The sequence below is a fragment of the Mixophyes fleayi genome, chromosome 1 (assembly GCF_038048845.1).
Source record: "Mixophyes fleayi isolate aMixFle1 chromosome 1, aMixFle1.hap1, whole genome shotgun sequence".
In the NCBI taxonomy this organism is placed as follows: domain Eukaryota; kingdom Metazoa; phylum Chordata; class Amphibia; order Anura; family Limnodynastidae; genus Mixophyes; species Mixophyes fleayi.
In genome coordinates this window covers 320,943,428-320,968,041 of record NC_134402.1, presented here as the reverse complement: position 1 = coordinate 320,968,041, position 24,614 = coordinate 320,943,428, and the positions used below count along the sequence as shown (strand labels likewise).

The 24,614-nt window shown below is 39.4% G+C and overlaps 1 protein-coding gene across 5 annotated transcripts; it reads left to right on the top strand.

Moving 5' to 3' along the window:
- Positions 1-24,116, top strand: EWSR1 (EWS RNA binding protein 1). Of its 5 annotated transcripts, none has more exons than XM_075213579.1 (17): positions 2-71; positions 4,903-4,939; positions 5,085-5,136; positions 5,761-5,887; positions 9,911-10,100; positions 10,557-10,724; positions 15,447-15,742; positions 16,026-16,203; positions 19,228-19,262; positions 19,890-19,922; positions 20,192-20,310; positions 21,319-21,448; positions 21,623-21,745; positions 22,004-22,139; positions 22,228-22,325; positions 23,192-23,432; positions 23,518-24,116. In XM_075213579.1, the coding sequence occupies exons 1-17, from the start codon at positions 59-61 to the stop codon at positions 23,555-23,557; spliced, it is 2,016 nt and encodes a 671-aa protein (XP_075069680.1). In that variant the 5' UTR covers positions 2-58; the 3' UTR covers positions 23,558-24,116. The 5 variants fall into 5 exon arrangements, with proteins under 5 accessions (XP_075069706.1, XP_075069680.1, XP_075069671.1 ...); XM_075213570.1 differs by having other exon boundaries at positions 19,225-19,262; XM_075213597.1 differs by lacking the exon at positions 10,557-10,724.
- Positions 24,117-24,614: the final 498 nt, after the last annotated feature.

Below are 24,614 nucleotides of genomic sequence, written 5' to 3'. Positions count from 1 at the left end.
AAGCGCATGCGCGCCGCGCACTACCCACACGGACGCTGAAGCGGTGAGAGTACACAAAATGGCTTCCACCGGTAAGTAACGGACTGTAAGCTTACAACGCAGGCGATTTATAGATGTAGGCGAGGCCTCCAGCGCACAGGCCGCATCTGCCGTGTTATAGGTGGTGTGCTGTGAGCTGGTTGCGGTGCCTATCTGGTAGTAATACGGGGAGAGCGCCAAGCCCCGCTCCCCCTAGGCCTCAACCCACCAAGTCGCAGCGTTCATTCTGGTACACGAGGTGCCCTGCCCGGGAACGGGGCCTGTTACCGTGTTGACTGGAGATGGGTTTAGTTACCTGATTAAACCTGTTGGGGATTGCTTAGAATTTAATGAAAAATACAATCTATGAAAACTACTCTTATTTTATTGCGTACCTGTTATTTCTAATGCTTAAAGGAAACTGTAGGACGTGCATACAACATCGTAAATCTCATCACCGAGCATGCAGTGCTGTGAGCTACTAATGCAGGGCAACGGGTATAACGGCCTATTGTTTGCTAAGGTAGAGTAATGATGGTTGTGTTTAGCGCGCTCAGTGCAAGTGATGCCATGGATACAGAGGTTCACTTGTGGTCTAATGTGTAACCTGAATGCATAACCCTAATATTATTATCGCTACTGCTAAAGGAAAGTGGTCATATGTAAAACTTGGCTTGATTTTTAAAGCCATTTGAGACTTTTACCTTAGCTGTTGTATGAATATACCAGTTGCTCTAGGAAATAATGTACTCAATGACTCAACAAGAAAGCATTGAGTTTAGTACAGTTATTGTAAAGGGACTGCAGCCACAAAGCTATTCTGCTTTAGTTGTTTGTAGGGGGTTAATTTGCCCTGTATCTTCCATGATTCCAAAATCAGGAAGAGAAATGATTAGGGTACTACATTCTTAAGAGTAATAATGTATAACCTGAAGAGGAGCTTTGTAAGATTTAGGCGAGTATACTGTAATTTTTATGGGACAGGAAATGGGTTTTGCAGTAAATGGGAGGTTGACCGTTTTACAAAGTAGCATTGTTTCTTAAAGACACAAATCTAATTTTGTGTTTAACAAAGGAAAATATTAGCAAAATAGAAGTGCATGTTGCAGGGCTTTCCTAGCTTCTCTAAAGGTGTCACAAACCCTGTGTTCAATTTGGCTCACCTTAGTTCTCTTTTTAATACAGTGTACAAAATGTAGGGAGAAGTAAAACCATTGAGGTTATCTAGCAACATTTTTAAAGTGGATTTGTAATGAAAGGGAAGAATTCCACCAAATATTAAAACACTGGAATGGGATGATGTATTGCTCTTGTTTCACTAATCCTAACAATAATTAGTTATGGTTCTTTGTTTTTAATCCTGACTTTAGTTTTTTATGCTGATAGGTAATTGTAAACTATCTAAATATTAATGGACCTGTCAAGTTTCAGAAATTTGTTGTAATGCATAGCCTATCTGGTGCCTGCACATATCCCACTCTCCATGGTGACTAAAATGCACCCTTGCACTGGAGAATCATCATCACACTTACATAGCGCCACTAATTCTGCAGCGCTGTACAGAGAACTGGCTCACATCAGTCCATGCCCCATTGGGGCTTAGTCTAAATTTCCTAGCACACACACACACTGTCACCCTTTCATGTGTTGACCTGATTATTCACCTATGCTATGCATGTGTTGTTCCCAAGGCAGGCTGCACTCTTTGGAGTCCGTAACTGGGAGCCATTAGAAAAGGTTTCTAGTATGTGATGGTCCTTGACAAAACATTCTGTACAGCTGTGATGTTGCTGAAGAAAAAGCTCACCTAGACATTTACTAGAAACCACAGTGTTTCCACATGTTTGCATCTCTTCCCTGTAACAGCCAAGTGTTTTTTTGTGTTTTTGAACCACATGCCAAAGAGTGCTGCATGCAGGTAGATGTGATGGAGAAGGTTTATATCTTGTATGGTGTGACAGTCTAGTTTTGCAAGTGCGGGGGTGGTTATGATGCATCAGTAAGGCTAGATACACACTGAAGAATTTTCCGACCGACGTGTTATCTACAACGATTTTACGAATGACTGAAGGTCCGATCGCTCGGGCGTTTCATGCATACACACTGACATGACTTACCTTTACATCTGTGCTCTTCATCTGGTCCTCTAGTCTTCAGAGAATGACAGTGCAATATTCATTCATTCATTATTGTCTCACTGATTAAAATCGCCTTGTTATAGCTATCCACATGGCCAAACGAATTTTGTTAGCTTCTGTGACTCTGAAACAAAACATTTTGTCTTAGAACAAACAAATTAATTATTCCTTCTACAGCACTCTACATTTTTTTCCTGGACATCCATCGCTAGCATCGGCTGGAAAGAACACGACTCTGTAAACTCTATGGAGATCGTGAGCATGAGTACATACACACTGCATGATCGGTTGGAAAATGTTAAACCGTGCAACCAACCAAATGAAACGATGATCGGCACTTTGAGATGACTTTTTAGATCATCGTGTCACTATACACACACGATATCTGACCAAACGGTCGGATGTCTGCCGATTGGAGGTTTGTCGTGCAATTATCGGGCCAGTGTGTACTTAGCCTTAGTGGAACTGGCAGAAAAGGAAGCACAGGTTAAGGCACAGTAATAAAAGAAATCTTAGGGGGGTATTCAATTGTTGCTTCGGGCGCCGCCGGAACGAGCGCGTTAAAACTATTACCGTTTATACGGTAATATTGCGCGTAATTACCGTTCATACGGTAATTTACTTGCTCAATTTCAACTCGCTGCTCAGGGAGCTGCGAGCTGAAATTGAGCGAGTAATTACCGTATAAACGGTAATAGTTTTAACGCGCTCCTTCCGGTGGTGCCCGGAGCAACAATTGAATACCCCCTTAGTGTTCAGCTGCGCTCACCAAACAAGATAATTGATCTTGATTATAAATGCAGCCACAATATGTGCTCAAGCCCTTGGATGCACTTTTTTTTTTTTTCTTGTGCATCCAGCCCTTGTGTAAATGTATCATAAGGATCAATGACTCTGTGCAGTGAATTCAGCTAAAAGTATGCTTTAATTTATTACGCACACAATACATTTTGGAAAATCCCATGTATTGCTTAAAACTTGTCACTTGTGTGATTTATTATGTCATGCTTTTTGCTAAATAGAGCACTCGCCCCCATGCACATGGTAGAGAGCTTGTAAATTTAGTGTTCTAATGTGCTAATTGCTAGTGTTGGAATCCTGGTATGTCCTAGCTGTAGACTATGCCATTCCACAACATATTACAGATGTCTGGAAACTTCTAACATCTCGCACATTTGAAATTGTAAATCGGTCTACTGCATACTTTGGCATTGTTGATCAAAATCTGTTACGTACAGAGACCAGCCCAGGGAATGATCTCTAGGCAGTTTGGTCATATTGCTTATCAAGACTAGCTCCACATGTCATGATGTAACAAAATCATCAGAAGAAGCTGTGATTTTAAAAGCAGAAAAATGTTGTCATGTTGATAGGCACCCTTAAAGGTGAACTCCAGTTTTCACTTGGTGGTAGAGAGATGGAACACATTGCTTAAGCAGCCAGTTATAAATGCCAACTCCAGTCCTTGAGTACTTTCAGCAGCTCTTGCTTTGTGCATTTCTGAGATAGGTGGGAAGATTACTCACTCAGCCAAATAGATTGACTCTCCTGTGTATGATTAAAGAAATCCCCAAAACAGGGCTTGTTGGAGGTACTTGAGGACCAGGTTTGGGAAACAATGGTTTAAAATAATTTTAATTACTGTAGCTTATAAAAATGAACAACCACAATGTCAACAGAATATTCCTTTATTATTTTGCACTTTTATACACTGTTTGACACTGTTTTGAAAATTAAAAATGGACACCCGCAAAGTATTAGAATTACAAAAGGACAAGGCTGTAATAGCTTGTGGCAGTTTCCAAAACATTATGACCTGTGTCTTGGGTATAATCGCTATAGCTGATAAATTGATGTGATTGGAACAGGTGGTTAGATCAATGGTTTTCAAGTGTAATAGTGTTAACTGTTTAGAGTTCCTATTTATTTTTTAAACCAAAAGAAAAATGCATGGTCTCCTGAGAATGAAAAAAACCCAAAAACATTCAGAATATTCTGCAATAATCCAATGGCACTTTAGCATTCCCCTATACCACCACTGCTGCTCTACTTGAATAGAAACCAAATGTCCTTCATTATTAGTGGAGCAGCACAACCGCTTCCTATTTCATAATCACCACTGCCCTGGTATGAATCGGGGCTCTTGGTGGTGGGTGGGGGGGTTCCAAGGCAATGGCAAGTGCTTCTGGAAACAGGCCAGTGTCCCCATGGCCCCTGAAACCACTGCACTTAGTGGTGATGATGTAACACTAAGCAGATGTACTGCTCCTATGATGGATAAGAGTAGGAGGGAGGTTTGTAACATGGCTAAAATGTCAGGAAACTGAGGTTCCACAATTCTGAGGGTACGGTTGTTGAGCTGTAGCTAAATGATCATCAACGATTTTAATACAACAGTGTCCCTTTCCCATTACATTGTATATAAAGTAAAAACTAAATTATATAAATATTGGTGAGTGATAGGGGCATAAACTCCTTCTCTCCTGGTTTTCTGCCACATTCTCCCCTCATTGACACCCATCTCTGATGAAAATGTAGAATAATATAGTTTTTCAGTTTTTGTTGTGGCATAATTATTCAATAACTGAAAGACTTAATGTGATAAAAACAACAAAATGGCAATAATAAAAACGGAATGAACAAACATGCTAAACCACAAATTCTATTTACAAATAAGTGATTAAACATTTCTATTTCTAATTGGGGGGTTGGCTATTTTTAATTTTTTTTGGTCTTTCTCTTGTAGATTACAGCACCTATAGCCAGGCTGGAGCACAGCAGAGGTAAGTTTGTGTGCACTCTATATTTCATGTGCAAGAATTTCTTGAAGGGGATGAGTACATACAGGCACTTGTCCTATTGGCTCTCTACAGCTAGCAAAACTTTACTGTCATAGAGTAATATGTTGTATTATTTTTTTCCCCCCAGCTATGGTGCATATACTGCCCAGCCAACTCAAGGATACACACAGGCTGCTCAGGTATTTAATAACTTTTCTCTCCAGTTAAACTCATAATTTCTTAATGAAAATGGATCACTAGTGGGGTATCTATTCCCATGTTGTACTACCGTGCTCACTTTCTAAACTTTTGTTCATATAATATATTGTGATGTAAGTGTATTTGTAAAGATAGCATTGTGCCTCAATTTGTGTAATAACATGCATATTGCTGTTGCATTTATTATTGCATCCACATTCCATGTACTGTAACGTGGAAACATAGAAAGATCCTAAAGACATTTTAGTGTTGAATCATTGAGCATAATGGTAGCTTTTTCCAATATGTGCATATGTTAAAACAACCCCCCTTCCCCCTCAGTAAATCTCTGTGAACAACATAGTCCACCGCAACAATACTGGGGTTTACTGCTATGTATTTCTCAGGTACACTAGAATGGAAAAATTTGACCTCGTAGTAACGGCACCGTTGCGATTTCGGTTTAGACTGTTCTATACTGGTGATATAAAGAGAACACCAGTTTTGAAAGTCTAAAGCTTTATATGTAACTAAAAGATATTTAGTAAATCCCACGGTAACTTAGTATTTTACATTAGGTGACCTATAACACTTTTACCTTATGCTCACTTTGACATTCTTCATAGGCAAGCTATGGACAGCAGAGCTATGGCACCTATGGACAGCCTACGGATTCCAGTTACACACAGGCACAGACCACTGCCACGTATGGCCAGTCGGCTTATGCTGCTACTTATGGACAGCCTCCTGCTGGTAAGTCCTTAAGCTTTTAGTTTGTAAATATAGGAATGAGCCTATTGACAACCCATTTTGAACTTCTATTTTTGAGCAGAAAGTTCTCATGTAAAGTCCTGCAAAGGTGTGTTTGAGATATATATAGGTTTATAATGTCTTTATTTAGTGCAATAGACAATTATATTTTTTTTTTATACATTAAGGATCTCTGAATCTCTAAAATAAGTTGTTTTGTATAATAACGAGCTGCTAATTGTGTGCTATTTGTTTCAGGAGCTTCGGAATGCCAGGTATTTGTGGCAAAGTTGTGTACATCCCTCTATAATGATTCTGGTTAGCATTTTCTCAACCTGAAATGGCTGATTACTAAATACCTTGTACTTGGCTGTATTGCAAATGTAAATACAAAGGGTTATTTACAAACTGCAAAATCTGCAGACTTGCAATGCTCTTTTGTCACCCCCGTCCCCAATACAGAATGAGAGACGCTTTTTGTTGCATTCTAGGAGTCGCAGCACTGGGACAAAAAAGGGGACTCCTGTTTCTCCATTTTTGCCAGCATAGGATTTGGACAACTTGGTTTTGGTCCAGTGTTTCATTTTTAACAGCATCTTTATTGTGGAGTTGTTAGCTGTCTGTGTTGTTGGAATTTCCTCGATGGGTCAGCCTTGACTGTCCACTCCTAGTACAGCAATCCTCACCCTCGCCTCCGCCATTTTCTTCTGCCACGGATCTCCTGGTACCTGGCCAGCTGAGAAATTCTATTGCTGTGGTCCCTTTGCTGGTCCTGGACACTGCAGTGGAGTAAGGCTAAATGAAAAGAAGCACACAAAGAAAGATTTTCTTCTGCAGAACAGGCATAAGCAAACAGTGTAAATGCAAATATCCCTTGGATGTTAAACAGTCCTTGGTTGAGCTTGCAAGTTAAAAGGGCATCCTTCTGGGCTTCAGAGTATGAGCTGGAAGTCCTTTTGACTTCAGCAGGTAAGTACAGACTCTTAGATTCTGGGGCTATGGAGACACCAAGTCTTCAGTAATATTTTGTTGCTCTCCAGATATGGTCCCTGCATGCTTAATACTGTTATCTGGATATACTAGGTATCATTCTTGGTATTCTTTTGAAACTAGTTCCCAAGGCTTTTTATTCCACAGTCCAGGGGCTTTTTGATGCATTGATCATTTGGCCCATTTCTAGATTCCAAAAAGTAGAAGACAGAAGGATAAGCCCTCAAGCTCCTTTCAGAATAGCAAGTCAAGAAGGGGTGGTTTAGCAGCTGATCTATGCCATGAATGAAGGGGGAAGTACTGTTTCTCTGGCAATAAATTACACCCCTCTACACATTCCTATCTGTGATTGCACTAAAGGTTTTCTTCAGTTTACCTTCCAGGGTGCGACCTTTCAATTCCAAGTGCTCCCCCAGAGCGTGTCATTTTCCCTGCAGGTCTGCACCAAGGTTATGGCCCAATGGTGACATTTTCAGTCCCTACAGAGGGCTTCAAAGTTTCTTACCTTGGTTATATTCTGGTAAAGGCCTGATTCAAGGAACTGGCCCTTCAACTTCTCAAGCAGACCATCTAGCCCTTGGAAATCTATGGCTGAATATGAAATATTGACATATGACAGAAAATCTGGTTTCTTCATGACTAGATTAATTTGTCTCCTTTTGACCAACCCATGTGTGACAAGTTGTTATTGGATGTGTTTGAGGTCCATGGTCTTCACTCTCCCCCTGTACTCCAGTTTACATGCATCTTATCCAAATTGTACTTCTGCACTTGTGGAACTTGTCTATTGGTAACTTGCAAGTCTCCCTTCAAGGGTTCTTGATTGTCTAGTTTGGTAGATGGATCAGCACCAATTTGTCTACAGTAAGCATGGTAGGTGATCATCATTGTATCAAGGGATTGTCTTCACAAGAGTTCCCGCTATCGATTTGTGTCTTGGTGGTCAGGGTCATTTATCTGTCTCCGAGCAACTGGACTTTTTTCCTGGACCAATCATAATGGGTGCAGAAAATGCCACAGTAGTGGCTTACTCGAATCACCAAGAGTGCATCTGTAGCTCCAACATTATGATGGGGCAGTTTATTCTAACCCCTTGGCTATGTATGTTCCAGCAGTGAACATATATTTGTAGTTGGCACCTTGTGTGCTTTTCATCCAGGGATTTTGTGGGATCTAGTAGACCTCTGGATGTCCTCAGAGACCTGCTGGCATTATTTAAATCGCTGATTTCCCTCTTACAATGCCAGGATCCAGAATACCTCATTGGAGCCTTTGCAGGTCCTTGCTGTCCAGCTTTCCTTTTTCTTCCAGCATCTCTAAGTCCCTGGACGCTGCAGAAGGCCAGACTGACTAGAAGGTGTGTGAGTGCTCCTGACTAAGGTGGACCTGACCACCAATCCGGTACACCTCTCTGTCAAACGGCATCTGTATTTTCTTTTGTGGTCAGACCTCCGGTTTCATTTATTTCTTACACTTTTGTTTGAGGTTTCTTATTAGATAGTTGCGTGTTTCGCTAGCTGAGGGCAAATTAGGTCATATTTAAGCACTTGAGATGCAGATTGTCAACTTCTGACGTGAATTCATTTCAACTTTGTCTTGCAGAGTACTAAATGGCTCAACTACAAAGCTGCTGTTAAGTTGAAGAAGCTCTGATGTTTGAACTATAAAAGCCAAAACTAAACAAGCATTTAAAACCGTTTGCTTCAACTGCCCTGGTGGTGGATTGCTCTTATATTTCCCACTTTTCTTCGCCATGTGCTTGCACTACAAGGGGCCAACACAGCTTTGTATTCTATCCCCTAGCCTGCATAGCTTGTCATTGAAAACCCACCTGTTCAGAAAAGCCTTCCACTTAATCATTTCACTATGTATTATACCTCAACCTCTCATCATCCATCTCCTCCACTCTTGCTTCTTGCACTCAGATCTTCTCACATTGGCCCACTCCCACATGTTAACCATTTGTCTGCCCCTTTCCCTTTAGATTGTAAGCTCTAGTGAGCAGGTCCCTCTTTCCTCCTGTTCTCATTACCTAGAACTTTTTCTTACCAGCTACACTGTGCTAATGCCGTAATAGCAGTTTTCAGTTCAGTTAAATCTCTGATTAATCCATGGTGGACAAAATCATGTAGAATTCAGGAGCCACCTTGAGAAAAATGCAGTTAAATACGCTTGAAAGTAAAGTTTCCATTTTATAGCCTTCGCTACTTCCCTATATAATCTGACCTCTATTTGGAGTAGCGATTAGTCTGTTCCATTGCACTCGTGATGGTTACCCTACTGGAGCTCACTCATTCATGGCAATTTAATCATTATGTATTGCAATGATCTTCATTCGTTCATTGCTGCAATTTAACAATTATTTGGGTAGCATAGTTCAATGGTAACACAAGTGGTTGCAAAACAAATGGTAATTAAGTGATGAATATTATGTGACTATAAAAAAATCTCCCTTACTCTAGTGTCCATGTGTGCTTTACTGCAAACTTCTTACATTTGGTCGTAGAATTATGTACTGTGGTTCCTTAACATTACAATGTTGGATAGAACATCTGATCTAGTAATTTCTTATGCTTATTTTTTTCAAAATCCTGTTAAACATGTGTTGGATACTCTGCATAGAGAATGGTTTTTCACCGTATATTTTGCTTTTACTGATAGCTGATAAACTGCTTCCCTGGCCAAAGTGAAATGAAGTATCTCAACGGCCAGTTGTAATTGAAAATCGTAGTAAATATACCTCCATCAAACATGCGGTCACCCTTTTTATACAGCAAAGAAAAAAAATTCTACAAAAGGGTGGTTAAGTACAATGTTTGTTAACCCATACATTTTTTGGCTTGTTTTGGTACTGCATAAATCAGTGCCTGCTTTGGAGTTGCTGCACACTGAATGTATAACAGTGCAGGACTTCTACTGCATGTATAATGTCCAGACTAATTAAAAATAAGCTAGATATGTTCTAAAATTTTCCTCTTCATACACTGTAAGATGCATACTGCTTTTCTGACTATGGACTTGTTTATTTCCAATCAGGTTATACTGCTCCAGCAGCAGCTCCTCAGGCCTATAGCCAGCCTATACAAGGCTATGGAACAACGGCTTATGATAGCAGTACTGCAACTACCACCCCAACCCAAACTTCATATGCAACACCAACTGCTTATGGATCCCAGCCTGCATACCCTTCCTATGGACAGCAGCCTGCTACCACTGCTCCAGCAAGGTAATAACTGGGCTAGGGCTTTAGGGTGCTTGATATATTTGGCTGCCTTGTCACACAGCATTGTGGTAATAGAAAATCTGAAACAGCCAGATGCCTGCAGCTGTGTGAAATCTTTCTTGAATGTAATTTTAGGTGTGGTGGCTTAGAAACGGCATGCATATATTAGACGCATGTTTATGTTTTTGGATGCAGGCCATGTCATTCACATGTCTGACCCACAAACACCTGGAACATCTTGAGCAGCATAAACAGTGCTTAACTAATGTGCCACTTCAATATTGTGTGACTTGATAGTAACTATAAAGAGAACACAACTTCCCTTCTCACTAAAAAGGGGTGTGATTGTTAAGAACAGATTCATCTTTTACGTGGCTTGAAAAAATACTGTCATTCTGGATGCCATATTGGTGAAGCCTTGTTTAAATAGGCCATGTTTCTTTTCACCTCTGCCCCAAGACCTCAAGATGGAAGCAAGCCAGCAGATACCAGCCAGCCTCCACCGAGTGCAGCCAGTTATGCTCAGCCCAACATGGGCTACAGTCAAAGCAGCTATAGCTATCCCCAAGTCCCAGCCAGCTACCCGATGCAGCAAGTGAATGCCCCTCCATCTTACCCGCCAACAAGGTATTGACTTTTATTAAATTACTGGTCAGGACTGTCTTAAGAAAACCTGTATATATTGGTTACTGTCCCACAGTGTTTGTGAAGAATTTTCAAATGTAAGTAATTCCCTTCCCTTTGTTGTACAGAAACATTTAATCTGTCTTCAATGGTAGGAACAGCAGTGATTTATTTTATATGGAGCAATTGGTTTTGGTGTTGTAAGATTGCTCTGGTCTTCCAAAGAAGTAATCCTTTCACTGTCAACATTATGGCCTGCCCCACACCTAGGAAGCCAATGATGTAGAATCTAGTCCCATAGTGTTCTCGGTTGCTCCCATTGGCTGCCGATTAGAACGTCCGTGAACCTAGGAATCTATGGGAAACCTACCCCCATGTGTCCTAATAATGTGCTGGTGACACAAGATTCACCTATGGCATGAATCTGGTTCTAGTAAGCCCCTCATTGTGTGTGACAACTTACAGGACAGGAATGCATTATCACATGTATATGGATTTTATAAGTTTGCAATTTAGTTCTGTGACTGTAAAAGCATGAGACTGTCTGCAAAAGTAGGATGTTTGCCTAATCTGAGCGCTACTAATATATCTAGTTTTCATTAGGGGTGCAATTATCCTTTAAAATACACAAGTTTATTAAACTAACACTGAAGTGATAAACAAATGGGTTCTGATTGTGTATAGAAATAAGGGGACGTATTCAACATTTTTCAATGCACTAGCTATTTCCATACTGTTCCTAGATAGTCCGGTTGTTGAACATGGTTTTTTTACACATTTCCTTTAGATTACATTAAGAACCTACAACCCACAGGGTTCTCAGTACAATAGTCACTGTGTGATGGCAGTAAGAAAACCAATAATTACATGTGTGAAATTGTATCCATATAATCCCATTTATATAACTTGTCCTCAACCTAATCTTAGTCAAAACATATAGTTCAACATTGATATATCTGTGTGTATGTATATTTGTGTGGTGTATCCTACTATTCTCACATTTGCAGAATTAGCTCTGCCTTCACCGATATCCTAGTATACAGTTTGACACAACCACTGCTTCCTTGTAGTTACAAATGGCCATTACCAAACTAAAGAGACACCGCACCAAGCTTTCCATAATACTCCTCAACAGATAATGGTGACTTTACTTATCATATTATTAACATTTATCCGTTGTAAGGGTGCACCCTAAACATTGACAAACTTTGATACAAATGTCCAAAAGATAGGACAGAAAAGGAAGTTAATTGGGGCACTCATATGGACTTCAAAGGATAACAAATCCAGATTATGGGTTAAATAGAACTTTATTGAATGTTAAACATAAAACCTGTAGTAGCGAAATATTTTAAAAAGTTTGTGGAAATTGTATGACCAGGATTCATAATACACAGTACAAGATGAAACCTGACGAAACGATGCTCATTCATTATTAGATATCATGTTAGTCAAACCTTTGAATATATTGTGTTCTTTTATAGGATCACACTTTAATTATTAAAAAATTATATGCAGAGCTTTCACGCAAATCCCTAACGGGACTGAAACAGAGATTGTTCTCCTAATTACAATGTAATTGGATTAGGCTGCTTAATAAAGACTGCTGTATTGGTGCAATGTCAATATGTTAAAACTTTGTTATAATGCAGTACTTATTATAGGTACTGATGAACACACATCATAAACTGATATTGTACTCCCTCCGAAAAATTCCCACACATGGATCAATCCACGTAGTCGTTAGTCGGAGGTTGCTCCCGTGACTATAATTCAGCACAGAATTGACTGTGTCAAGATATAATTAGCCGAGCAGTAGAAAGCTAACGGCAATCTCTGATAATGTTATCCTATCTCGAAACAAGGTTGTATCTAATCTAGATTTTCAGAAATCAACTTGTTGGGTATAATTATAACGAGCAGTAAACGCGGCGTTACAAATGCCACCAGCAATCCATATCCTCTGTTCCTGTATAAACTGCACGTCTCACAACCTCACTGTTCCCAAAACATCCATCCACACTGCTGTCCAGTAATCCATATTTTGCATCCATTCAATATCCATACTGCACATAAACCTCAGCATGTATTTAATGACAACAATACCCTAGCATTACAATATAACAATATCTGCCTCCATTGCTTTGCTCACATAACAATCATTGCTGCCTTGCTCTCACAATCATCCCCAGCGATCCATATCTTTGTTCGTATAACACTACTCCCAGTAATCCATACATCGCATCAACGTCTGCATTATCCATCACCTCTAATTGCAATCACAATGCACAACAATCCATTGTGTTACTATATATTCTACGTTTTTAGCAATGTTGTAGAGGAGGTAAATTTGACTTCTGAGAAGTTCATGTGAAGAGAGGGCCGACAAGCCTCATGTATGCACTTTTGTATCTCTGCCTGTGCAGAAAGTGACTCTAGCTGACTTGTAAATTGTGCTTGAGCGTGGTGTCCTTACAAACTAGTCCTTCCCGTGTTTGGGAACAAAAGTAAGATGGAGAATTCCTCCACGCTGTGTGTATTTTCACATTGGTTATGCTGTCTTCACACTGCTATGTAGTAACTTTACCACCAAATATTTCAGTAGTGCAGCACCCATGTACTTTCTTTTTTAGAAAGTATAGTGGCTGTCCTTTTATTAAATTTCCTATTGGATTGGTCTGTAGCATAGGCCATGAAAGCTTTTCCATAGCTCTATTATAGATCTATTAGGAACTTAAAATGCACCCGATGATCCTGCTAAAATGAGCACTGTTCAGTTCATCTTTCAGCTCAGGTAAGAGAATCTGATCCCCCTATTTAGTCTTTTTCAGAAGAATGACTTGGTGGTCGTACCTGCAGTGCTCTCCCCAGCACCTATGTCCCGGGTGCTCCACCCTGCTGTTTTTACTTGCCACCCGGCTCTTGGAGCCCAACAGAGACCTATTGGGGAAAAAAAACAATGTTTTTTCCTATTAGAACAAGCACTATGTGAGCACTACAGCCAGCAGTGTGTGTTTGGACTGGTGGCCAGTGGTCTGACAGGTATGGGCAATAACATTTTTCAATAATATTGCAAAGTTTTACACTGCCCATACCTGGGAACTTTTTAATGCCACCCAGCTGTCAAAATTGTCTGTGGAGAACACTGTGTGAGACATGATCACAGAGCAGCAGCTATATTGCCCTTTCTGACTTTTGTACTCCCTACCTGTATATAAGTAAAGGGTATGTGCACGCAGGTGATCTTTATCCATCCATGTTCCATTAGATCTCTTCTGCATTTGGACCAGGAAACAGAAGCTCTTGGAGGGCATAATTGGTTCCTGAAATGCATTTGTGTACACATAATTTTAAGAACTGGTTATGAATATGGGCATTAGATTTTCGCTTTATGTTCATGATCTGTTATTGTTAGTCGTTGGAACACAAATGTGCTTTGCACAGGGATTGCTGATTCTTGTGAGCTTTTCTCCTGAACACAGAGAAAAGATGGAATGGAACATGGGGGCGATTCAACACCGCCCAGGTACACAATCAACAGATGTGTCACTGTTGCACTATTAAGCAATCTTGTCAACAGGCTTGAGTGGTTTGACTTTCTTGGACACCATATGTTTGTTTTTTTTTTAATAAATTTCCTTATCTTGGTATTCCAATGTCAAACATGTGTTGAAGGCTTATTTTGTATCTGTTATGTGTTAATATTTGTTTTAGAAGTCGGTACCAGGCTTTTTCTTCTGCAATCTTCATGTTATTGCAGGTAGTTCCTACTGTTTCTAATAAACTTGACTGTACAGGAATGCAGGGTGGTGCTGTTTGCACTTGTGTTCCATCTGTTACCAGGCTCATTAGCAGATGTGAAAAAAAGCCAAAACTGCGCTATGTAATGGGAGGCATTCTATTGCATCTACATTTTACACCTTTGTCACATCTGATCTACTTACATGTGACAGGAACAATGTTCAAAATCCAGTCTTCATGGGCCCCCTAACAGTGCAGGTTTTCCATATCTCCTTTATGGAGCACATTTATTCATTACTGACTGACACATTGTAACAGATCCACAGCTGGTACTAATGTCTCAACACCTGGAAAACCTGCACTGTTCGGGAACCGTGGTCTAAGACCTCTTGCTACCAGGGGTCAAAACCAAAATTGTCAAAGAGCCCCACCATTTTTTGCGCTGCATCAATCTTCTGTGGCAATAACTTTTTCTTTCCCCTAGAAATCCACCTTTACTGTACCCAGGCGAGGTTTGGGAGCAGATAGTACTGCATTTTGGTACTGTAGTTGAAGGTCTGTTAAATCGATGGTCATTATTTGCTGGAAGACATGTGCCGTAACTTTTTCTAATCATGAAACGACCTATTGCCCTTATTTAATTTGTTACTCCTTGCATATAGTAGGATACTTTTTGCACTGTATTAACAACTTTTGGGCTTATATTCGGGATGCATGGGGTTGTGATCTTCATATTGCGTTCCCTTGTGCCTAATTGGTAGTCTGCATCCAGGAGGACATCTGATCATTACCTAAGTGAGCTGGGTACCGCTGATGTTCTCATTTTCCAGAGCTTAAGATACTAATGGAGCAACTACCATGCATTGTAGTATTTATGGCAGTGGCACAGTAAGTGTGAGATGGGTATCTTTGTGAATCCTAGATCTGCAGTGCTGAAAAGGTTAAATGAAAAACCTGCAGGTAACACAATCTATATGTTTCCAGCTACTCAACCTCCCAGCCATCCAGTTATGAGCAGAGCTCCTATTCTCAACCCAGCTCCTACACTCAGCAGAACACTTACGGGCAGCAAAGCTCCTACTCCCAGCAGAGCAGCTATGGACAGCCAAGCAGTTATGGGCAGCAGAGTGGTTATGGCCAGCAAAGCAGCTACCAGCAGCAGCAACAGCAGCAGCAGCAACAGCAACCACCTCCCACAAGCTACCCACCTCCATCTTCATCCTATGGCAGCCAGCCACAGAGCCAGTATGGGCAGCAAAGCAGTGGCTACGGCCAGCAAAGTGAGTAACCACTTGTGTTTTGAATTTGTCAATACCTCCCAACGGTTTTTCATTTTGTAAACCACAATCAGTTGGTCAATCTGTATATTTGCTTAATGCCAATTATTAGATCCAATTGTGATACACTATATCTGAATATGAAATATGATTGTAGTATGAAAAAGATAGATTAACTTTAAAGTAATATTCAATAGGCCTTTAGTAACAAGGGCACACTCTAGCATGGAGGTATGGCTCTGACATCTTTACATGATCTTTACCATGCCTCTTACTTTGCTTTCAGGCAGCTACCGCCAGGATCACCCTAGCAGCAAAGGCTCATATGGTCAAGAGTCCCACCAAGGTTACTCTGGCCCAGAAGGCCGCAGCTCTGGAGGCTCTGACTCCCGCAGCAGGGGCCGGGGCATGTTTGACAGAGGTGGCATGAGCCGTGGTGGTAGGGGAGGCCGTGGAGGCATGGGGTAAGAGGAAAGCTACAATCTTTGAGCTAACATTGAATTCTATTTCCTTTTAGAGATAATGTTAGGGATGGCTCGTGTGGTAATGCTAATGCAGATTTCCTTAGTGTGATGCCCCAGAGTGCAGCACAAGTGTGGAATCTTCTTTTTTTAAAAAAAAAAAATAATACATAAAAAAATATATATATATATATATATATATATATATATTCTATATTCTATATCTCTCAAAACAACCCCCTCCCCCCCCCCCTTATTTTTTTTTGTGGGAGGGGGTATGGCTAACTATGCCTTATGGTTTAAATGCTAACTAGTACGATGGTTGAAAAAGCTAGCATTGTACTGAATGAGACTTGTTCCTGTGAATGCAGCTTACCCCCTCCAAAAATCAGATGCTGATTTGGTTTCTCCCTCATCTGAACAAAGAAAACATTGAGCCCTACTGACTGACCGGTATATTCCCAAAAGGAAAAAAACCAGGACGACAACTATAAACTTTGTGTTAATTTTAGATGAGCCTTTCTTCCTGCTGGAAAGCTTTCAGCTAATAACAATGAATGGCCACAAAACATTGGTCTGGTATTGATAGAGCTTCCACAAATGGTTTTCTCCAATAGTTTTATAGTACAAGTCCCAGGTTGCCCTTTTTATTTAAATTCTGGTGTTATGGACTCTAACAATGTTAATTTTGGCGCAGGATCTATATTTTCATAGGGTCCAAGCTGTTCTGAAGATTCATATGATGAAGCGTTAATAGATGTCTGGTCATTATTGCATGTTAATGGTTTTGTTTTTACCTTTCAGAGCAGCACTATTAGGGGTATCTAGGTTTTCAGGCCTATGACACTCACTGGGTTATAATTGATTTTTTTTGGGAACCACTCACATGACTATATCATGTCCCTTAAACTGCAATAGTAGTAGCAAGAGGGGTTGTGTAAGTATGCATGTTCCTTTCATTTAAAGCTGCACAGATCTCTGCAGTTCTATTTTACTTGTCTGATTTTTTTTTTTTTTTAGATTCATTTTTATTTTTTTTATTTTTTTTATCCTAAACTGTTTTCGTGTCCTATACGAAGACAGGGTTATACTGCATTGTTTGTGCAGCTTTTTTGCAGAAGTGAAGCTGTTGTGTTACAATGTGCTGCCTCCACTACCTCTTCAGTCCTTTTTACATATACGTATATGGCCATGTTTTACATTGGCACTTCTATAATGTACCTGTTTTGTTATCAAGCTCTGGAAAACCTGCCACTTTAGTAAGGTGCCTTATGTTCCTGTATTATCAAGCTCAACAAAACTGCATGCCTGAATCTATTCTAATACAGGTTATGGAACTGGAGTCTTTTGAAATTAATTGACTTATTGTAAATGTTCTCCTATTCTGTTGATGCATGATCAAGAATGTGGCACAACAAACTAAGATTTGTGTAATGTATACTCAATGTTTCCATCCATTACTCAAAGTATACAAACAACTTTCTTTACAGTAACTAAGGCATATTTCCAAACTGATTAAAAATCAAGCAAAACTATATAACTTCAGGGAGTAGAGGTTATATAAATAGGCAGGTTTTTCAGAGCTATCACAAGGTAGGTAACATTCTTATTAGACCCAAATGAATAAATATGCACTGTTTTTATTGTCTGGATGTGTTTTTTTTTCTATTATTGGTTGTACATGAAAATCCCTTATTTTAACATGCTTTTGTCAAATTTATATGCCACAGGTTACAAAGTGAGAGCGTTGTATACACTTCAGTTCTAAAAAGTACCCACTCAGCCGGCAGCATAATGAAAAGTGGGACTCGGTGTCTAAATGGAGAGGAAATTTCTAATTTTATCAAACCAAAATATTAGAACTATGTTTTGTAAATACCTTTAATTTAGAATAACACATATGTATGGTATAAGGTGTAATTACACTAAGTTTTCTATTTAAATTATGTAAGCTTCTATTTATGGTGTTAAGGGTAGAAAGCTGTAATTACCAACTTAACAGTAAATGTTAAAGACGAACATGTATTAAAGGTGCAATGCTTATACATGGTGTGGTATTTGCCTCACAAGGATAAAACTGTGGCAGAATGGTTAATGTCATCACATTTTCCACTGAACAAGCTTCTATGTTCTCCAGCTTATAGTATTTCGTTTTGTATAGAATCTCACAGCAAACGCCATGTGTTAAATGGCAAAGTGCCATCCACTGCCTCATCAGTAACTGGAAATCCTGTGACCTCACAAGGACCTCATTGCAGGGTATAAAACATATTGAGTACATGAAAAACCTGAATTGGGCCTCCCATGCAGAGCATTAATAAGAAATCCAAAATGGATTGTGTAGTAATTACTGTAATAGTTCTGCTTTGCTTTTGGATCTGTAACTACTGAAAATAGGGGCAATATATTGGAGCCCTTAAGTGACTTGTCAAGATGGTGAACATCTACTTATGGCTTTATATCTACCTTTGGAGGGGAGGGGGTATGTATCTCCATTCCCAGGAGAACTAGCCATGCATTTTTAGAGTACCTTTCTGGGTTGTGCTAATTCTTTTTAATTCAGTATGCTACTAAACTTTTTAACTACTTTCAATTTTTTTTATTTAAAGGAAAGCTTGCTTGGGTTTTGTGAAGTTATTCCTTGCTAAACCAACGCTCAACAAAAACACGAATGTACAGTCATTTAGGTGCCTCAGTTTATGAAGGGGTTAAGGCAGTAAGAGGTTATTTGGGTTTTTTAAAATGTGTTTTCTCTATTAAGCATTGCACGCTTAATACAGTCACTGACTTTATTTTATTTTTTATAAAATCTGTTGAACATAAAGGTTTGTTTTAGATGTGTATAAAATGTTAAGGTTTAAATTTAAAAAAAAATGAAGATTAGTGCCACGCTGAGACAGATGATATGTATGGACATGTTAAGCCACTGCCGGCTTTGTACCCTTGAACCCCCTTCGAGGCCCAGAATGCTTTATGGCTCTTTAAAGGGAAAAGGCCTTCATTTCTTCACCTTTATTCTCCCAGCAGCGGTGGAGATCGAGCTGGCTTCAGTAAGCCTGGTGGTAAGTTTTTGAGTATTACAAATGGGTAGTGTAACACAAAACAATGCCCCTTCCCTTTTTTATGACTTTGGCTAAATTATTTTGTGTTTGTTCTCCCCTCAAACAATGGTGTAAAATTTCCTGTGTGCAAAAGTTTAAGGGTCTGGCCGGCATTATTTAGGGGTATACATTGTTATATGGTTACACAGCAGAAAAAACCCCAAACTGATAACAGAATTGTGTGTAATATTGGGAAGAGTTGCGTCTCTGGAATTGATTGCACGCCGTTGGTTGCAAAAGCTACACACACACTTGGGCACACAAACGAACAAATACTTGGTTGTAACTGTTAAGTATCCTTGCCCCTTCCTATAAGCTTGCCCCTTTACTGCCACCATACTCATTTTTTGCAGTAAGTTGTGGTAAATGGGCTGCATTCCTACTGTTGGGGGCCATTCCATCCCCATGATTTCTAAGGTATTAATGAAACTCCAATCTACCAGAGATGGTTATAACATGTCCCCCGTTCTGTGTGCCTTTGAAGCCCCCTTTCTCACCGTGGTATTTTGTAGACTTAATGTGAATGTTTGTGTTGCGCAGGGTGTGTTTTCTTCTTAACTAACTTCTCCTTGTGCTTTTATCTGCCAGGACTTATGGATGATGGCCCCGAACTTGATTTTGGTAGGTAAATTGGCTATGAAATGCTTAGCACTGAGATATACCCATACACTTTACCAAAACCACACATTGTCTAAAGAAGAGTTCCAAATGCAACACTATCCTGTGTCTAGGGTTCCATTGTCTATTCAAGTGGATTCAGGGTATTGTAGATTAGAACGCTACATATTCATCTTGTGCAGTAATAGGGTCTTCATTTACAATTGTTTTATAAAGAGTCTTGTTAACTGAATATTTATAGAAGCTTATTGTTTTGTTGTTTTTTTTTTTAGCCCCACCTATGGAACCTGAAGAGGAACCAGAGAACAACACCATCTACTTGCAGGGTCTGAATGATAATGTGACTGTTGACGAGGTGGTAGACTTTTTCAAACAGTGTGGTGAGGTCAAGGTGAGTGTTATACATGCGTTTCCTTGTCCTGAAATGGGTCGTGAAATGCTGTACTAAAGTGTTCAGTCTTGTGTAATTATCACTAATTGATATAAATAAGCTGATCATTAAAAGGCCCTGGTTTTACAACATATTTTAATATTTTGAAATACGGGTTTATATAGTAAACTTTAATCTGCCTTGGCTTTTTTTTTTTTTTTTTTTTTAAAAACCTGTGCATTCTTTCCTGTGGTACGGCGCAATAGGAAAGTTTCCAGGTGGCATTTCTTTCACAGTATGGGCACTTCCTACTGTTGTTTTGCATTATTGCCTTGGGCATAACTGGGAATTGACAGGCAGAAGGGAGGGTTTTGTAAACTACTTCTCTAGATTATTTTAATGTATGTGTTGTACTTTCATAAAGAGCATCAAATACTTGAACAATGCAGGACTAATATTTTGCCATATAGTCTATAGAAGTCTGTAATATCTGGTCAGCAACCTGTGGACTAGACAGCCATGCTCTAACAGTGCTAAAGCCCAAGGTTCATTTTACTGCAGGCAAGTAAGCAGAATAGTCACCGCCCCACTTATGTTCACAAATCTGTGAGTAGATAAGTAACTGGGACTTAAACTTTTTACTAGACTTCATTTAAAAAAATAAAAATAAACTCATGGCATGTTTGGACTCTTAAACTTTTCTTTAATATTAAGCATGTTTTTTTTTGCGGAATAAAATATTTTGCTCTTAAACATTGAGAAGTGTTTTTGTGTGTGTGTGTGCGCCCATTATTCTAATAGCATCTATGGCTGATATTTCTCTGTACCACTGCTAAGACAGCACTGTGACCTTTCCTGTATGTGTTACTAAATTGTACTATGCAGGGAGCACTACAATGACGTTTTATTGATAATCTCTATAGTGGAGGCATAGAACATACAGGTTATACAAAACAGGGATGATATGTTTCAGTAATTATTAGCATAAAATGTTCCACATCTGCAAACATTCAATTTAATTCTTCACAGATCAACAAAAGAACTGGACTTCCTCTAGTAAATCTATTTACAGACAAGGAGACTGGTAAACCAAAGGGTGATGGAACCGTTTCTTTTGAAGACCCACCTTCAGCCAAGACTGCAGTGGAGCTCTGTGATGGTTAGTATGTCATTCTCAGCTTGTACATTTAAACAATTACTGCATCATTAGTACTATGCAAATTGGTTAACATCCTGTGTTTACACTGTTGCTTAACTTACCTTTGACATAAAGTTACACCATAATACAGGCATTATATAGTGTGATGGGTTTCTAACATTTATTTTTACACAGGGAAAGACTTTCAGGGGAACAAATTGAAGGTTTCTTTGGCCCGTAAGAAGTCTCTCCTGGGTAGTATGAGAGGTGGTCTGTTGCCACGTGATGGTCGAGGACAGCCCCCTCTCCTTAGAGGAGGTAAGAAATGTTGTGTAAGATTTGGTGGTTGTAGGTGGCTTTGTTTGTTTTAATCTTACAATTCAGCAAAACATTAAAAATATTGTCTTAAATATGCAGTGCACAGCATTTTAAATCTGCCTTCACTTTTATAAGTGGGATCTTTGTTAATGTGCAAATAACATAGCGATTTTGACTCTGGCATTTTATTGTAATTGAAGTCAAGTCTAATGTTATACATTGCTTTGCAAGTAATTTAACAAGCTCCATACTTTGCAGGTCCCATGGGACGAATGGGTGGCAGAGGTGGAGACCGTGGTGGATTCATGCCAAGAGGGCCGCGAGGACCACGTGGGAGCCCAGTTGGTGGCCCCAATGTACAGCACAGAGCTGGAGACTGGCAGTGTCCAAATCCGTAAGTCTTGCAAAAGTTACAACAAAAGGCACTCAAATTAAATAAGAGCATGTTGCTTCATTTGTTTTTGTTTTTCCCCTTCATTTAGTGGATGTGGAAACCAGAACTTTGCTTGGAGAACAGAATGTAACCAGTGCAAAGCTCCCAAACCTGAGGGATTCATTCCTCCTCCATTCCCACCCCCAGGTAGGTTGAAGCTTTATCTTGTGTTGATAAAGGCCAAAACCACCAGAGGTCCAGGATTATTTTTCATGCATGCACTTCATGTTCACTCTGATTTTAATGAACGTTTTCCTGTTTTGCTTCCTCCAGCTGGAAACGCATGTTTCTTGCTGATAAGACTACTGAATGATCAGTAATTTAGACAGTGTTCTAATAGTCTAATGTTTAAATTTGTAACACAAGGAACTACTAGAATGCTTGGACCAATTGCATTACTACTAGTTCAGGCGTAAAACCGGTCATCTAATGCAATTAAGGTTTTTTCTTTTAGTTAGATCATCTGTCTGTTATAATTTACTATATACCTGAGAATGTACAAAAGCATCTTGCAGTTTGTTCATAAGGCTCTGGTTGTGCTGTATCATGCCACCATCAAATCTGTGTTCAGCAATGCCAAGGTCAAGAGTTAGTTTGACAAAATGCAGTATAGGCTGGCCAATGTGGTTAAAAAAAAAATATATATATATATTTTTACATTTGTAGTGTCAGCCAATGAACTTTAAAACACGGGGGTCAATTGTAATGAGGCTGGCACTGCATATAGGGGCAATAGACATCTAAAATCTTGTGATCTTTTTTTCAGCTCTGATATGCAGCTTAGTCACTATGTATGGCCCAATCCAGTGCACTCTTATGCTTTGTTTACTGAATCCTTAAATAATGTCAATTTGAAGACTTGTCAGATTTGATTGGTGAAGCTGGTCTGTTGAGAGAAATTAACTTTCTAAGTCTGTACATGACTTCCATCAAAACTGGATTGTAAAGTGTGCAGTAATGCCATTGCACTTAACTTTAGTCTAGTATTTTTATTTTATTTACCAAACTCCCAGGTAATGAGCGAGGTAGAGGCGGCCCAGGTATGAGAGGCAGAGGATTGATGGACCGTGGTGGTCCTGGTATGTTTAGAGGAGGTCGTGGAGGAGACAGAGGAGGTTTCAGAGGCCGTGGAATGGACAGAGGATTTGGTGGAGGAAGGAGAGGTGGTCCACCTGGCCCCCCAGGACCTCTCTTGGAACCAATGGGAGGAAGAGGAGGTGGTGGTAGACGTGGTGGCCCTGGCAAGATGGAAAAGTAAGCTTCTAAGTCTTTCTATAGACTAGTCATTATTTTCTAGTGTCAAAGAAAACACTAACTTCCTTTTCCTTTCTTCCACTAGGAGTGAGCATCGTCAAGAGCGCAGGGAGAGACCTTACTAGCAGCTGGAAGCCTTCCTTTACTACCAGATTTATTTTTTAAGCCAGAAATGTTTTAAATTTATAATTCCATATTTATAATGTTAGCATGGAGTTTCCTCCATTGTTACATTATGACTATCCTTTGTCTGTATCTTTAGTATTCACAATTTGTGGAGATATTAAAATGGAAGTTTAACGGTAGTACCAATGTTTGTTTTTTATTTTATTTTTTTCCTGAGAAACCCAACACTTGCAGGTTTTTTGTCTGTAAAATAATTCCTAGGTTTTACAGAAGTGGCTTTGTCAGCATGTAGAATTGTTATGAAACATTGTTGGAGGGCGTGTGACCGTAAAGATTTCTTGTAACTATATTCTATTTCTCAGCTTGTTCCAATGTGTTTGACCCTTTTTGTGGGTCACTTTCAGGCTTATCCCAATAACGAGTTTGCTCAAGATCAAGGAATCTGGTTTTAGTGCGTTTATTGCAAGAAGAATTGGAGAAAGAACCTGAATGTTTTATACTCCGGCTTGTACCACTTTGTTGACTCCCATATTACAATAATAAAACTCTGTAAAACAATGTCTTCATTTAGTTATGATTTTTCAGTGTATATTGAAGTGAAGACACAATGTACATGTAGACAGCTATAGATTTGATACTACGTGAAATGAGTGCTTTTTATTATTGCATACATTTCTTCTAATTTGACCTACCTGAGTTTCCTTGGAATAGTCCTGGACTCTACAATCTTTAATATAATATCGCCATTTCTAATTTAAAAACTATTTATAATAGTCGACCCATTCATTGTCTTAACTGAAGCCTAGTTGGAAATGACCGCATCCATTTTCTCTGTTTACCACCAGTGACCAACTTTATAAGCTTTATCCCTTTAATCCTAGAGGATTTTGAGAATGCTTATTCCATTTATAGCAGAATTAAATGATTGATTTAGGCTCTTGACAGCTTCAGTCAATCTGTGAGGAATATTGAGTATTATTATTTAGTGGCTAACTATGAAACGGTTTACCAGAAAAGGTTGTAATCGGCAAAACCACATCAGATGAATCTGGTTGA